Genomic DNA, 14,969 nt, shown 5'->3' with positions numbered 1-14,969 from the left:
CTATTTCAAGAGTGCCAGCCTGCTGGAGTGCCTGTTCTCCATCCCTGTGCCCAAACCGGCCTGGATACCCTACCTCTCAGGGACCCCTTAGTTAGGGCTGCTGGCATTTCTTGAAGCCTCAGTTGACCCCTTCCTAAGAGCTTGGGCACAGAAACCCCTCCAGGGTTAGTGGCCAGCTCAGAGTAACCCACATACGTCAGTGACCGTCTTAACCCCTGGCACCCACAATGAGAACCCCAGCCTTCACTTCCCGTCTGTCTCCACAGCCCTGCTTCTGTTCACAGGTTTGGGGACCAAAATGAAACGAGAATTTACAAAAGCCTTGTTTTCTCAGCTGTGCATAGGAAGCTTGCCGATGGAGGAGTAGAGTAGGGGAGGCTGGAAGAGGCCTCTTCTGTCCCGCCCAGGGCTCGGAGCTCCGCTGCTATTCTGACTGACAGATCTTTGCATGTTTTCACTCCCCTGCTCCCCACCCCTCTCCCAGGGCCTTCCTATTTCCAAGTGACCAGCAGATCGGCCTGGAGCTGTGGGCAGAGCAAGCAGAGTTTAACTGCACTGAACTGCACCAGATGCGCGCACAGGACAATCGCCTCTTCTCCATCAACCCCAAGGCCGGGAGCCTGAGTCCTGGGCAGGAGCAGGTGGTGGAGTTCAAATACAGGTGCTCTCCTCAGCCCCTGCCCTGCACCTCCAGTCCTTGAGACCCCCTTTCCCCTGCAGGACTGTGGGACCCCAGTGTACCCTAGTGGTCATCACCCTGGGAGGACCTCACCTTCCCACCTGCAGGGGACCTCCAGGCCTAGTTTAATCCCCCCCTTGCCTGGCCCCAGCTCAAGGTCTCCACATGCTCCTAGGGACTAGCCTGCTCCAAGCCACAAGTGTGCCGTCTCCATGCATCCCCCCACTTGTCCCAGGCTCAAGAACTCACCCCTGGACTTGTCTCCTCCCTTCCAGTCACCTGTTCATTGGCACTGATCGCCTCCCGGTGCTCTTCAAGGTGTCCCACGGCCGAGAGATCCTGGTGAGGCCCCAGCACCCTGGCCCTGTCCTGCATCTCAGGCTGGAGGAGAATGGGCTCTCTGGACAGCAGGGAGTGGTGCCTTTCCGGGAGCTGGGGTCCAGATCTCTCTGCGGGAGCATCACTTCCTCCCAGGCCAGGATTCTACTCATGGGACTTTGTGTTTCCAGCTTAATTTCATAGGTGTGACAGTGGAGCCAGAGCAGAAGTATGTGCATTTCACCTCCACTAGCCACCAGTTTGTCCCTGTCCCCATTGGCAACACATTGCCCCCATGGCAGGTCAGTGGTGTGCGTCATCCTGGTCACCAAAAAGGCTGAGCATTGATGTCTGTATATCTGGGTCAGCCCTTGACAAGGTGGCAGAGACCCTGCTCTCCAGAAGCTTCCACTCTAAGAGGTGGGGCTGGAGGGTCAAACCACAAGACTGGACAGATGGGAGAGACCCAAGGTGAGAGACCTTAGTCCCTGGTGCCTGGTGCTAAGCCCTTTTGCCAGACCTAGTTTCCACGCAAAAGTTGGGGTTTCTCTTCTCTACAGCCTGGTTCTACAAACTTCTCTGACCATGAACCACACTAAAATATTTTAAATTATGCCCCAATATATAACTACGCATACAACCAAAGCAAAAGTATCACAATACTTAAGCTGTTACTGTTAGTTGCTGTTAAGTCTATTCCAACTCCTGATGACCCCATGAGTTAGAGTAGAACTGCTCCCTATGGTTTTCTTGGCTGTAATCTTAAGAAGCAGATCACCAGGCCTTTTCCTCCATGGTACCACTGGGTGGGTTCAAACCTCTTTAGGTTAGCCATTGAACTCAAACCATTTGTGCCACCTTATATTAAGGACCTTATACTTAGCTATTACATGCAAACTACTCTGATATTTTCCTTTTTTTAATTTTATTATGTCCCGTTTTTTTAAATGCTGGACATCACCCACTAAATTGATCCCATGACCCACTCACTAATAGGTTTCAGTCACAGACTGAAAAAACACTGCTCCAAGAAGGACACCTTTCTACAGTGAGAAGAGCTGGATTGTGACTCCTGGGGAAACTATAGAGCTTAATTGTTTATTAACTGGAGGAAATCAGGTTCCTTTGCTCTGAAAAATGTACATTGGAAATCTCTGAGAGAGGGGCATAGTATTTTCCCAAACATTTCACAGCTGTGAAAATTCTGCCCATTGAGAAGCCCGTGTGTTTCTGGGTAGGGCCTCTGGCCATTCAGCCTAGAGGCAGAAAAATGGGTTTTCTCATCCTGAGTCAGGGGTGGGGCCCTAGCCCTGAGCTATATTCACTTCCCTATACCACCCTCTACCCTGCTGGCTTCCTAGCAGCCCCATCTGAGGCTGGGCACCACCAGGTCTGCAGAAGTCCACACTCTAAAAAAGGAAGGCAAAGACTCTTGTGGCCTCCACGAGCTTTCCAACGAGACCTGATCACTTCCCTGTGGCCCTCAGAGTAGGCAAAGGGAAGTGTCCCAGACTTGGAGTCAAGAGACCCAGTTGTGTCTCCACCACAACTTCACCATGGTGGCCAACCTTCCTCTTTCATTCTTGAGATAACAAAAGATAATGATCATCTGGGCCTTTGAGAGGGCAGAGGAGGTAGAGAAGGGAACAGATTTAATATACATCTTGGAAGCTGAATCATTGGGAGTTGCTGGGCATTGAATATGGGAAGAAAAAGGGAGAAGGCATATTGACCATATTGGATTTGTGGTTTGAGCTACTGAGGATATGTGGTGTCATTTGCTGAGAGGAGAAAAACGGAAGGAAGAATAGGTTTTAAAGGGAAGAGTTTGGTTTTGACTAAGAATGAGATGCCTATGAGATAATCAAGATGGGTTGTCAAGTATAATTGGATAGCAGGTCTGGAGCTCAGAGGGGTGGTCCAGCCCAGAGAAATACAATCTGCATACCCTGGAGTGAGCATTGAGAGAGATGAAAAGAGGGTCCAGGACTAAGTCCTGACAAACTCTTTATTCTCTCTGGCTTCCGTTGTATCATCTATAAAATGAGGGATTGGCCCAGAAGACCTCTGGTTTCTTCCAGGACATTCTGTGGTTCCCAACCTTTGGACTTAGTTCTTGGGGACTTCAGACCTTCCTTCTGCCCACTTACCTGCCTTTGAGCAGGACTGCCTCTAATGGCAGCCATGACAAGTGGCAACCTCATTGGTGAGAAGAAGGAGAGTCTAAAGTAATGAAGGGTCTGGATGATTTGTGCATGGACATTTCCCTAAATCCCAACACTAGGAACACAAGCATGAGGTCCTTGTGTAGCTTGACAAAGGTGAGTTGAGAGTAAATAAAGTGTTCCTTTACGAATAGGATTACAGATTGTCCTAAAATGTCACAGGCTGAAAGTAGTTTCAAAAAAGGTTTACATACTCCTGGGGTGATCGAGCCATGAGGGAAATCAAGGGGACTTAGGGGTGCCCTGAAACTCTAAGGGTGACATTATGGAGATCAACCTGTCCTCCTGCAATGGACACAGAACCCCAGGTGTTCTGAATTGCAGTCCTGAGCCAGTGTGGAGAGCTCCCTATTCCTGCCCCCTGCAGATTTACGAGCTGTACAATGGGGGCTCTGTGCCTGTGATGTACGAGATTCAGACCAACGTCCTGTCACAGATTCAGAAACACAACTTTAATCACCCCATCTTCAGCTGCCTCAACCCCGAAGGGGAAATCCAACCGGGCACAACCGCTCAGATCTTGTGGATCTTCTCACCCATCGAGGCCAAGACCTACACGGTGAGCAGCAGCCTGGAATAATATGGGGTGGAGAATGGGCATTGGCTCCCTCAGGAGGCCTTGCTCTGACCAATCCTCACTCCCGCCCTGCTTATTTCCCAGGTGGACGTGCCCATACACATCCTGGGATGGAACTCAGCCCTCATCCGCTTCCAGGGAGTGGGCTATGACCCGCATGTCATGGGGGACACAGCCCCATTCCACAACATCTCCTCTTTGGACAACAGCTCAATACACTTCAGGCTGATGGTTCCTGGACAGGTGGGAGAAAGGGAACTGGGAAGGCCTGAGGCCTTAGAGGAGATTACGAGGGCCAACAGTGGGCAGTGCAGACAGAGGGCTGGGGCAGCTGGAAGATGGAGTTGAGAAGGAAGGACGACAGAGGTGAGGCCTGGAACCAGTGTTCTCCAGATTTAGAAGGGAGCATCAGCTCCAGGTGAGGCTTACCCTGCCACCTAGTGCTCACAGATGTTCTTGCTGATGCCATTTTATTTACTAGAGGGCCCTCCATCCTGCCCCTGTTTATGGGTATTAGGATGGGGCTATTGGAAGGGGTAGAAACTTCCCATTTTAGAACTATAGGGTACTAAATTCATACATAACAGTCCCTCCCCTTAACCTGGATGGATTTTGCTGAAAGACATCTAGGGTCAGTAAGACTAAGACTACCTTTTATTCACACATTCCTCACTGTAGGGAGGTTTAATGCATTCATCCATCCACTTACCCATCTGTGCATTCATTCAACAGCCTATTGATCCATATACCCATGCAGCCATCTATCAATCCACTTCTTCATCCATCCATCCATGCACCCATCCATCCAGTCATTATCTACCCATACATCCACATGTCCACCCATCCACTCAGATGCTAGTTGGACTCCTATTCTGGGATGAGTACTGTGTAGGTCCTGGGGACAGAGAAGAGCCTGACAAATCCGCTTCCCTGGAGGTACTCAGGGTCTAGGCAAAGCAAAAAGGGCCCTTCTGTGTGGTCTCATTCTTCCCAGACGCCCCTACAATACAGCTCCTATTCTGTGCCCAATGAAGAAGCCAAAAACTTTCAGTGATTGGGCTACTGTTTTTTAACTATCCCTCAGAGACACTTAATGTATGCTGGTTTAGTTCTGTCTTCTCTAAGCTAACTCAGATTCAGCTCTTTCAAACCTATTTTAATGGTTAAAAGCACAGGCTCTAGAGTGAGATTGTCTGGGTTTATATCAGTTGTGTATGTGAGAGATCTTTAGCAAATTACTCATGCTCCCTGAACTGCAGTGGCATGTCTGTAAAATGGGGAAAATAGTAGCACCTATATCATAGGGCCATCATGAAGATCAGATGCACGCAGAGCACGTAACATGGTAAGGCAATTAACATGGTACCTGGCCTGTCGAAAGACTCAGTTACTGGTAGCAGCTGCTATGGTTATTATTTCTTTCCCTCCCAAAGTTGCTGTTGTGCTGTCTCCATCAACAGACTGTCTTCCTGTCTCAATCTCATATCTCCCTGGGAAACATCCCTGTGCAGAGCAAGTGTAGCCGCTTGCTGTTCCTCAACAATATCTCCAAGAATGAGACAATTGTCTTTGCCTGGCAACCAAAGCCTCTAGACTTTGGGGAGGTGAGCATCCCCTGTGCTCACAGAATCAGAACCTTCAGCAGAGCCCAAGACCCATCCTGTCCAGTCGCATCTCATTCTACCCCACCCCACTCACTTTACCCTATCCCATCCCATTTCATCCCACTTCACTCCATCCTGTTCCACTCCACCTCATTCCACTCCACCCTCCCACCATTCTCCTCATTCCATCCCACCCCACCCCATCCCATCCCATTCTACCTCCTCTCATCCCTATGAAATTCCAAAGAACCTTCCCCCAAATCAACAGGTGTCTGTGAGTCCCATGGTAGGGGAGGTGGCTCCTGAAGAGACGGTCCCATTCGTGGTGACCCTGAAGGCTTCAGTGCATGCCAGCTTCTACAGTTTGGAGCTGGTATGCAAGGTAAGGACCAGTCCCAGAGAAAAGATGGGATGTCCTGTTCTTCCTCTACTGGAGGGTGAGGTGGACTCTGAGATCCCCAGATCCCTAGAGAGAGGTAGGGGCCAGCCACTGGAAGGGTGGAGGCCCATAGCACAAGCCCAGGGCAAGACCTGGCTGCAGACCCTCCAGACCTTGGTCTTCTCCTTGTCATGGGCCACAGGTGTACCGGCAGCAACTCCTGAGGCGGTATCATAAGGAACTGCAGGAGTGGAAGGAAGAGAAGGCACGGCAGGAAGTGGAGTTCACCATCACTGATAGAAAAGTGAAGGTGAGGAGGGCTGAGTGGCCCTGGGACACCACAGATCTTTCTGAATGGCCTTATTAGAGGGAAAGAGGTGTGGTCCGAGCCAGTTTTGCATGCAAAACTGGCTGATCCACCATAAGAGATGAAATTAAACCCATTAGGCTAAACATAACATGTTCACAGCTATCCCATGAGACTTTCCAGGTAGAGGAGGCTGGCTGACCATCCCTTCTTTCATGTAACAGTATTTAATGAGTGCTTACTATGTGCTAGGCACTGAAGACCCAGGGGAAACAAAGCAGAACTCACCTTCTGATAGAATAGTGCAGCATAATGGTTTTGGGTGCAGGCTCTGGAGACAGACCACCTGGTTTTGATTCCTGGCTTTGACAACTTCTAGCTCTGTGACCTTGGCCAAGTCATTTAACCTCTCAGTTCCCTCAACCATAATTTGGGGTACTATAACATCTGGGATTGTCTTGAAGATAATCCAGAGGTGGGGTATAGATGAAACATTGGCCATGACCATGAGTTGCTGATTGTTGAAACCAGGTGATGGCTAATGGAGGATTCTTTGTAGCATTCTCTCCACTTTTGTGTACTTTTGAAATTTTCCATATTAAAAAGGTTAAAATATACCTAAAATGCAAGTAGAGTATTATCTGCTTTGTACGGTTGTTGTTAGGATTAAATGATTTAATATATGGAACATCCGTAAAACTGCCTAGCACCCAGGAAGCTCTCACTAAACATGGGCTGTTAGTATTTCTGGGGGGAGAATGATAATAAACACGAGACAAACTTCCATCTTAGTTCTTACCTGAATTGATTCACCCTGGTCACCCCTGTGTTCACTACACTGTACCCCCAGGGAGACACTGTTCCCCTCTGAGGCTCTGGCTTAACATGAATGCAAGTTACTTCTTGGGGCACAGGAGAAAGGATTTCTGCATTAAGTCTTAATAAGGGAAGGTGTTTCCTTATCTCACCAAACCACGGAGCACCAGGCACAAGAACCAAGACCCCTGGGGCAGCCTACAAGTGTTAGGTAGCATCTCTTTGTCTTCTCATCTTTGGGGTAACCAGATTTTCCTTGCCTGCAGGCAAAATGTCAAGGGCTTCCTTCCAGCCCAGCACGTCCCTAGGGAAGGTTCCGGAGTAGGGTGTGATTGGGAGCTGGGCAGGACCAAGAGGACACAGCAGGGTCTGGCATTGACTTCAGGCCCTCCATGCGTCAGCAAGAGGGGTAGGAAGTGGGGAGTTTCTTTGGGGTCTCCTGTCATCCTAAACAGGGGTCTGTCTGCTTTCACAGAGAAGGGTATACTGCACAGCCTGTGCACCAGTGAGGAAGTACAAGGTGAGGCCATAAGCCCCAGGCCCATCTCCTCGGGATAACTTGGGAGGGTCCTTGCTCTCTCCCAGAGATACCTTCAACCCCTGGCTCAGCCTCCTAAAACGGAGGGACAAGTGTGCCAATGGGTGGGGCCAAACCCCTATGTGGTTCAAGAGGCCTGGTTGGGGGGCTAAGCCACGTGACCAATGGATGATGGGAATGCAGCCTCTAAACACTTGTAATCCATGCCTCCCCCTTTCCAAAGACACTGCCCCCCATCAAGAACCAGCAGTCTTTCAACCGGCCTGCCAGCTGGAACCTGCAGATCCCAAAGGAGGAGTCATCCTGGCCATGCCCCAAGCCACCGCTGCCAGGCATACTCTGCTTGGGCCTCACTGCCCGCACCCATGCCACCGACTACTTCCTGGCCAACTTCTTCTCAGAGTTTCCCTGCCACTTCTTGCACCGGTGAACTCTCAGGGAGGCAGGAGTCTCCTTCCTCTACTCTCTTGCCCCCTCCCCTGCTCCAGAAGTCAGGCTGCCCAGACCCAGAGCTTGGCTAGGGGCTGAAGCAAGTGCAGAGGCGGTGGGACTTATTGGGCACTGCTGGCCCAAGATGCCTCATTACTGCTTAGGCCCTTACAAGAAGAGGGGTAAAGCAGCCAGAGCCCCCTGGGGAACCCACCTAGGCCTCCCTGTCTCTCCTTGTTCCTTCCTTTTCTAACTTAAAGCCTTTCTAGGTCCTGTACTTCCTCTGAGTATTGGGTTTGGTTCCCCCTGCAGTACCACCACATTTGGCTTAAGGCTGAGAATGTGCAGTTCTAACAAGTTCCCTGCTAAGAATCTGCATTTCTAAAAAATTCCCTGGAATTTATACGTAAGAATCACCTAGGGATCTTGTTAAAATGTAGATTCTGATTCAGTATATCTGGGGTGGAAATACAAATTCTCAGCAGGGAAATTGTTAGAAATGCAAATTCTCAGCAGGAGATCCAACAGTTCAAAGCCCTGAACTCATCTATGTCCTCATGCCTGGGCAGCCACCACCATTGCTTACGCCCCCAAACCCAGCATAGTGGCTTGCCCAGGCCCACTCAAAATGCCATGGCCTGCCCCAGGGAACTGCCCAAGAAGAAGCCCCCTGGGGAGAAGCCAGAGATTTCTGAGGAAGAATCCACTTACAACAAGTGGACCTCTGTCTCCAAGGAGGAGAAGCTGCTCTTGATTGACTGTCTCACCGCTATCATCAGGTAACCGCTCACTTCCTGTGCCCTTGCCCTAACCCATTTCTCCAGCTCATCCAACCAATTCTGGGTCTATCCACAGCCCCTGAAGTCTCCGCCCTTCTTTTTCTTAGAAATAGAGCTTCCTTAGAAGATCCCTTCAGTGGTAGTCCTAGGACTCCCAGGATGGCACAGCTACACTGGAGCTGGCTAGAGGGATCCTCAGGGTTGGGTCCTAAGTTCTGCCCCATCTATGGCTGGTAGATGAGGTTTGGAGTGCACTGTCTCCCCAGGGTTTCTGACCTTCATCAGTATAAATCTGACCTCCTGGCTCCTCCTCCACCACATAATGTTCATCTCCAAGAATTCATGGCACCCAAAGATGCCTTCCTCTGAAGAAGGAAGGGAAGGGTAACTGGCCAAGGGTTCCTCTCCTCCACCTAGCACCTGCTTGTGGACACAGTAGGCAAGAGCTGCCCTTTGGGAATCCTCATGCCAGGGCCCCCAGGGGTCTTTGAGACCCCTCAGCAAGGACCCTCTTCTCCCTGCCACCCAGGGGCCTGTTGGAGGATGAGAACTTCCATGAGGCTGTGAATCAAAGTCTGGTGGAGCAGGTGCCTTACTTCTCCCAGTTCTGGAATGAGCAGTCAGCCAAGTTCATGGCCAAGAAGAGCAGCCTACACTTAGTGCCAGTCCTGTCTCCACCTCCCAAAATCAGGGAGGAAGGGAAAGGCAAGGAGGAGGAGGAGGAGTTCAAACCAACTTTGAGGAAGAGGCAATCAGGAGAAGAGGAGGAGCAAGAGGAAGAGGAGGAGGAACAAGAGGAGGAAGAAGAGGAGGAGGAGGAAATGGAAGAGGAAGAAACAGAAGAGGAAGGGGAGATGGGCAAAGAGGAAGCAGAGGAGGAGGAGATGGAGGAGAAGGAGGAGAAGCCGGCCTGGCTAGGGATGGAGCCTGTGATGCAGACCAGGTCCCAAGAATCCCTGCAATGGCAGTGGCAGCAGCAGCTGAAGGTCATGATGAAGGAGGAGCAGGAGCGGGATGAGAAGGAGGCCATCAGTCGGTAAGCAGCTGGGCCCAGGTGAGGGTTGGGAGAGGGCTGTGTGCACAAGGCCCCAGGATGCCATGGTAAGCTGGGTGGGTTTCTACCAGGTGTGCATCTCTTCCCAACTCAGTGTTCAGTGATACCAGCTTGGTAGCTTAAGGCCTTGGTGGGAGTATTTACGGAATGGTTAAACGGCAAGCCTGAACTTTTACATTTTGTGATTTTTCTTTTTCCTCCTCACAGAGTGGTTAGCACCTTTTAAATGGGTTACTACAGCCAGGAGAGAAGTAGGGTGTCTTCCTGCAGGCCTGCTCTGTGGATGCTTTTTGTCCTTGTCTGGATTTCCTAGGCCCCACTCAATCCCCTTTGCATTCTCACACCGCTCACTGCCTTTCCCCAAACCTGGCTCTGGGATGCGGAGTAGGATTGCCTGGATTCGAAGCCCACTACTTCTACCAGCAGAGTGCCTTTTGGCCTCTTAGCCTGTCTTAGCCACGCTTTGAGTGCCCCATAGCGCTGGGGGAAGGGATGGTGAAATGAGAATCCAAGTAAAGCACATGGCGCACTGTACCGCGCAGACAGAGAGAAGAAGGGCGCGAGGACGGTGCCCGTATTGACACTGCTGCCCCTCCCCACTCCATACGCAGGCTCCCGGCCTTCGCCAACCTGCAAGAAGCGCTGCTGGAGAACATGATCCAGAACATCCTGGTGGAAGCAAGCCGCGGGGAGGTGGTGCTTACCTCGCGGCCGCGCGTCATCACCCTGCCGCCGCTCGGCGTGCCCAGGTGGGGGCGCCCGGGCCAGGCGACTCTCGGGTGGCAGGGGAGGGCAGGCTCGGCCCGCAGCCCCATCCTTACCCGGGGCTTCCTATCTTCTAGGATAGTGACCTCGGACCCGCTGCCACAGACACCCTCAGTGCAGCGGCAGCAAGTGGAGGCGCCCCGCCTGGCAATGCCACACGCCACTGACTCTTCCAAGACGCCGAACCCCAGCCCCTCGGACCTGCCGCCCTAGCCTCGTCGCCGCCCCCTCCCCGCCCCAGTAAAGCATCTAGCCTTTTTTTTACGTCGCCCTTGACTTTATTTCCCTGGTGCGGGGTTGGGGGGGGAACTCGCGCGCGCGCTCTGAGAGGGACAGATGTTGCGGACGGCCGGGGTGGCCCACAACGGCCCGGCGGGACTGGGAGCCAGGGGGATGCGCCTCGACGCTCCACCCCGCAGCAGGCAAGAGTTCTTGGGGCTCTGGCCCGACGCGGGACTCCGTCTGGCCAGTGGAGGGCGCTCCTGCCCGGGCTTGACTGGCCTTGGCCTCAGCTTGCACCGGTGAGCACGAACTGAGCTGCAGGTGGCAGCGATGTGGAGTGGCGACCCCTACCCTCTCCCCGCAGCGCCAGCCCCGAGGCTCGGTGCCCCCCACGCCAGCCCTTTCTCTCGGCTCTCTATACTCTCAGCTGAGAGGTCGGGAAACCCAGGCACGTCTCCGAGGGCCAGGAACTAGGCGCTAGGGTCCGTTTCGAGGCCACCACCAGACAGCGGGCCACAAACCCTACCAAGCGACTCCCATGGTGAACCCGAATCCGCAGACCAGGGGCTTTACCGCGTTCCCCGGGATACCCACCTCCCGGCTACCCCCAGCCTCCACCCGGCACCCTCCGTCCTCCACTGCTCAACTCCTCCCCGCCAGAGGCAGGTGGGTGGAAAAGTGACATCTGGTGTTGTTCCAGAGGCGCCCAGGTCTCCAGCACCCCCTCACACTCCCTCCCCCTCCAAGGCCTCGGAGGAGCTCCGGCCTCTGAGCGAGGCGGGGCGGGGAGAGGAGCGGGGCGGGGGGGCTGGCGCTCCGCCTCCACTGAGTCAATATTTGCCCTGAGCAAACGGGCGCCTGGACAGGTGTGAGTGTGTGTGTGCGCGCGTCTAGGGGCGGGGGCTGGCGGGCCGTATAAGAGCGCGCTGAGCCCTGGCAGCGGCACAAGCTCCGGGGCGGGGGCCAGGGACGAAGCCAACCAGGGCCCGGCCGGGCGGAGGGGCAGGGAAGCAGGTGGAGGGTGGACAGGAGGGAGGGGCGGGCCGGGCGAGCACCTGTGGTGGCCGCCTCGACCGCCGACGTGTCAGCCGCAGATGCGCGCAGGTGAGGGCGGCGGACAGCGGAGAGCCGGGCGGCACTGCGCTCGGGGAAGACGAGGACCAGGCGATCACCGAGGCCCAAAGCCCGGCCCCGGGCCCTCCGCTCCCGCCCCGCGACGAGCCCCTCGCACAAACCGGACCTGAGCGTTTTGTTCGTTCGGCTCGCGTGAGGCAGGGGCGGCCTCTCAACACCCGCCCGGGGGCCTGGCCGGATCGTCACACAGGCACCTGCTGCCACTGCCGCCGCCATACGGGTCGCAGAGGCGGGTGCGCCGCTCCCCGGGGAGATCCGGCTCCCATCCGGCCCCACCCGCACTGCCCGGCCCTGCCCGCAGCTCCTGGGCTGCCGGGCCGATTCCGGGTAATCCAGGCCAGCAGGCTCCACCAGGCAGGGGAAGGGGCTGTGGTGTGGAAACCCAGAATCTAGTCCCAGAGACTTCTGTGGCCTTGGGCAAGTCATTTCCCGGCCTTTCCTCTGCTTTCCATTTGCACAATGAGGGCTTGACCTGGCCTCCGAGAGGGCCTCCCCAGCCTCATATCCTGGTTCCTGGGCTACTAGCAATTCCTGTGGGCTCCTGCCCCTGGGAAGATGGGTGCCCGCAAGGTGCGCATCAAAACCTGTGAGGTGTGGAAAATCTGGGTGGGGGGAGCCAAGATGGAGACCTAAATCCGCGCCTACAGATAGGGGCAGGATGCTTTGGTGCTGACACCCTGAGATTTCAGTCTTCTCATGTCTGAGACAGACAGACAGACTAAGATGGACTAACTGGCAAGGCAGCCCTTGCCTGATGAGACCCAGCATGCACCACCTCCCCCAAGCTTCGGAATCCCCGTCCTCTCATTTTAGTCAACTGGGAGTGGGGCTGGATCTCTGGTGCCCTGGATCATTAGCCACAACCCAGAACAGGAACAGACCATCCCCCCTTTCCGGTTACACCAAGTGCTAAAGTCAAGGGGGGTGGGAGGGAAGGCAGAGATGGCCTGGACCCCTGACCTCCTGCTTGGAGAGCCCAGAACTGAGGGCTCCACATGAGGCCTGGGGTCAGCCTGAGCACCCAGCTGAGTCTCTGCACTGTGACTCCAGGTGCCTTCCATCCTCCTCCCCACAATACCAGAGAGAGGGGCCAGTGGAGGGTGGGACTGGAAGGCAGACTCCTTGGATAGCAAGCAATACAGAGCTTCTTTCCCTGAGCCTGAGGAAGCATGTGGGAAGTACTGCACCCGACACACCTAGGCAGAGAAACCCCCAGGAAGAGAGAAACCAGGGCCAGGAGTCACTAGTCCCTTCCAGCTCCAAATTGGATGTTTCTGGAGGCGCTGGCTTGTGCCCTCCACCAGCACCCACTCCACACTGAAACCCCCTACCCAACTACCCACAGGTCTCACAGGCTCTGCTGAGTGCTTGGCACAGAGAAAAGGAGGGGGAGGGGTGAGATGGCTCTGCCAGATCCCAGGCAGGCCTGGGAGGGTGGACTGTAGCTGGGCTCTGTGTGGAGCAGCCCTGAGGGGAGGGGGACCCATGGGCTGGGAGCAGAAGCCCCAGCCCGGCCTCCTGACCAGGCCTCTGACCAGCCTTTGCTCCTTTTTTGGCACTGGATGGTTTGCCTGTGGGGGCCTCGCTTGGGGCTGGCAAGTCTTCCCTGTGTCTTTGAGGGCTTCTCCTCTCCTCCCCCCATCATGGAAGGGGGCCAGAGCTCCCCTCTGGCTGGGATTCCAGACCCTGACGCTGCACAATAAAGAGGTCACCCCTACAATGGCACCTTCCTCCACCACTACCACCATACACAGAAGAATGAAACCTCTCAAGTGGGCCGGAATCTGCCCCAGTGACAGAGTCACTGCCCTTCCCCCAGGGCCTAATTTCCTCCAGACCTGCACCCCCACCCATCCCCAAGGCCCGCATTTCCTGACTGTGACCAGGGATCTGGCCTCATCCAGGTCCCTCCTCCCCTGCCTGGCTGGGGCGGAGTCTCCAGGCGCCAGGCAGGCCTGCAGGTGCGGGGCTGAGGGGGGTTCAGCAGCTGGTGTGCGAGGCGGTCCCCTCCCCCTCCTGCTCGAAGCCAGAGCCTGCTTCCTGTCATCCCTGTCAGCAGCGCCCTGGGTGGGGGAGGGGACAGGTAGTGGAGGAAGGGGAAAAAGGGACCCAGCAATTGGTGGAGGGGTGGTGGGACTGGGAAACTGCCGAGGACAAACGGAAAGCGGAGAAGGATGAGAAAGAGAACACAGGACAAACGGACAGACAGAGTGCAGCCTGGAAGGGTAGAAGAACCACAGGGGAGGTTTCAGGGCTCAGAGTGTCTGCAGTTCCCCAGAGGGTGAGAGCAACAGACAGAGAGAGACAGACAGGTACAGCACAAAGTGACTGGCAACCAGAGAGAAACCAGAGAAGAGGGACAGACAGAGAGACACTGAGAGACAACGTTGACTTAGTGAGAAATGTACACTTCAGAGATGGAAGGATTCGAAGATGTGGGGATAGGGTTTGGGGCAATCAGAGGTGGAGGCACAGCTGTGGGGAGGAGGGACCAGGCTATGTGAAATTAGCCCTTGTCCTACCCCACGTTAAACCAGCTGCCTTCGAGTTGATTCTGACTCATGGTGACCCCACGTGTTTCAGAGTAGAACTGCTCCATAGGGTTTTCATGGCTGTGACCTTTCTGAAGCAAATCACCAGGCCTTTCTTCTGAGGTACCTCTAAGTTGATTCAAACCACCAACCTTTCTGCTAGTAGCCCAGTGCTTAGCTTTTGCACCACCCAGAAAGCCCTCATTGGGACAGAGAAATGACCCCCAACAGAGGAGAAAGGAGCAGCAGCTAGTTGGGCTGTAAATGGGGACAGCCAGGCTGGGGGTGGGGGTGATGCCCTCATCTTGAGAGGTCCATCTTCCCCCATTAAAGTATAAAAGATGAAGAGGGGAGAGACTTAGGCCTGGAGTTCTCCTGCCTCTGGCCAGAGACGGGGCTGTGAGCAGGAGGGTGCATGGACCTGACTCCATCACACCCCCTTTCTCTCCTTGCCACAGCTGGACACACCGCCATTCACCTTGCTGATTCTGGCCCAGCCTTGGGACTTCTGGGCTTGGAGACTGCCCAGGGTCTGGGTTCAGGTGGGAGGATCTGGGAGCAGAGGCACCATGGGGGGGAGGGGGCTCATACCCAGGTGTTAATCCCCACCCA

General features: G+C 54.5%; 1 protein-coding gene across 14 annotated transcripts in view; it reads left to right on the top strand.

Annotated features, from left to right (window-relative positions):
- CFAP65 (cilia and flagella associated protein 65) overlaps window positions 1–10,718 on the top strand; it is a 53,452-nt gene extending 42,734 nt beyond the window's left edge. For 8 of the 14 annotated variants that reach the window (XM_049888209.1, XM_049888210.1, XM_049888207.1 and 5 more), the window contains 14 exons: window positions 485–661; window positions 955–1,021; window positions 1,189–1,299; window positions 3,590–3,781; window positions 3,884–4,042; window positions 5,233–5,403; window positions 5,672–5,785; window positions 5,985–6,092; window positions 7,381–7,425; window positions 7,667–7,869; window positions 8,520–8,651; window positions 9,181–9,687; window positions 10,317–10,454; window positions 10,548–10,718. In XM_049888209.1, coding sequence (XP_049744166.1) covers window positions 485–661; window positions 955–1,021; window positions 1,189–1,299; window positions 3,590–3,781; window positions 3,884–4,042; window positions 5,233–5,403; window positions 5,672–5,785; window positions 5,985–6,092; window positions 7,381–7,425; window positions 7,667–7,869; window positions 8,520–8,651; window positions 9,181–9,687; window positions 10,317–10,454; window positions 10,548–10,683 — 2,260 coding nt within the window. In that variant the 3' untranslated portion in view covers window positions 10,684–10,718. Of the gene's footprint in view, window positions 1–484; window positions 662–954; window positions 1,022–1,188; window positions 1,300–3,589; window positions 3,782–3,883; window positions 5,404–5,671; window positions 5,786–5,984; window positions 6,093–7,171; window positions 7,322–7,380; window positions 7,426–7,666; window positions 7,870–8,519; window positions 8,652–8,917; window positions 9,688–10,316; window positions 10,455–10,547 lie in introns of those variants that run through there. The other 6 variants (XM_049888214.1, XM_049888213.1, XM_049888216.1 and 3 more) reach the window with 5 other exon arrangements.
- Window positions 10,719–14,969: the final 4,251 nt, after the last annotated feature.

Source organism: Elephas maximus, chromosome 6 (assembly GCF_024166365.1).
Source record: "Elephas maximus indicus isolate mEleMax1 chromosome 6, mEleMax1 primary haplotype, whole genome shotgun sequence".
NCBI lineage: Eukaryota > Metazoa > Chordata > Mammalia > Proboscidea > Elephantidae > Elephas > Elephas maximus.
The sequence above is the reverse complement of the archived record's forward strand: the minus strand, read 5'-3'. Positions and strand labels throughout refer to the sequence as shown.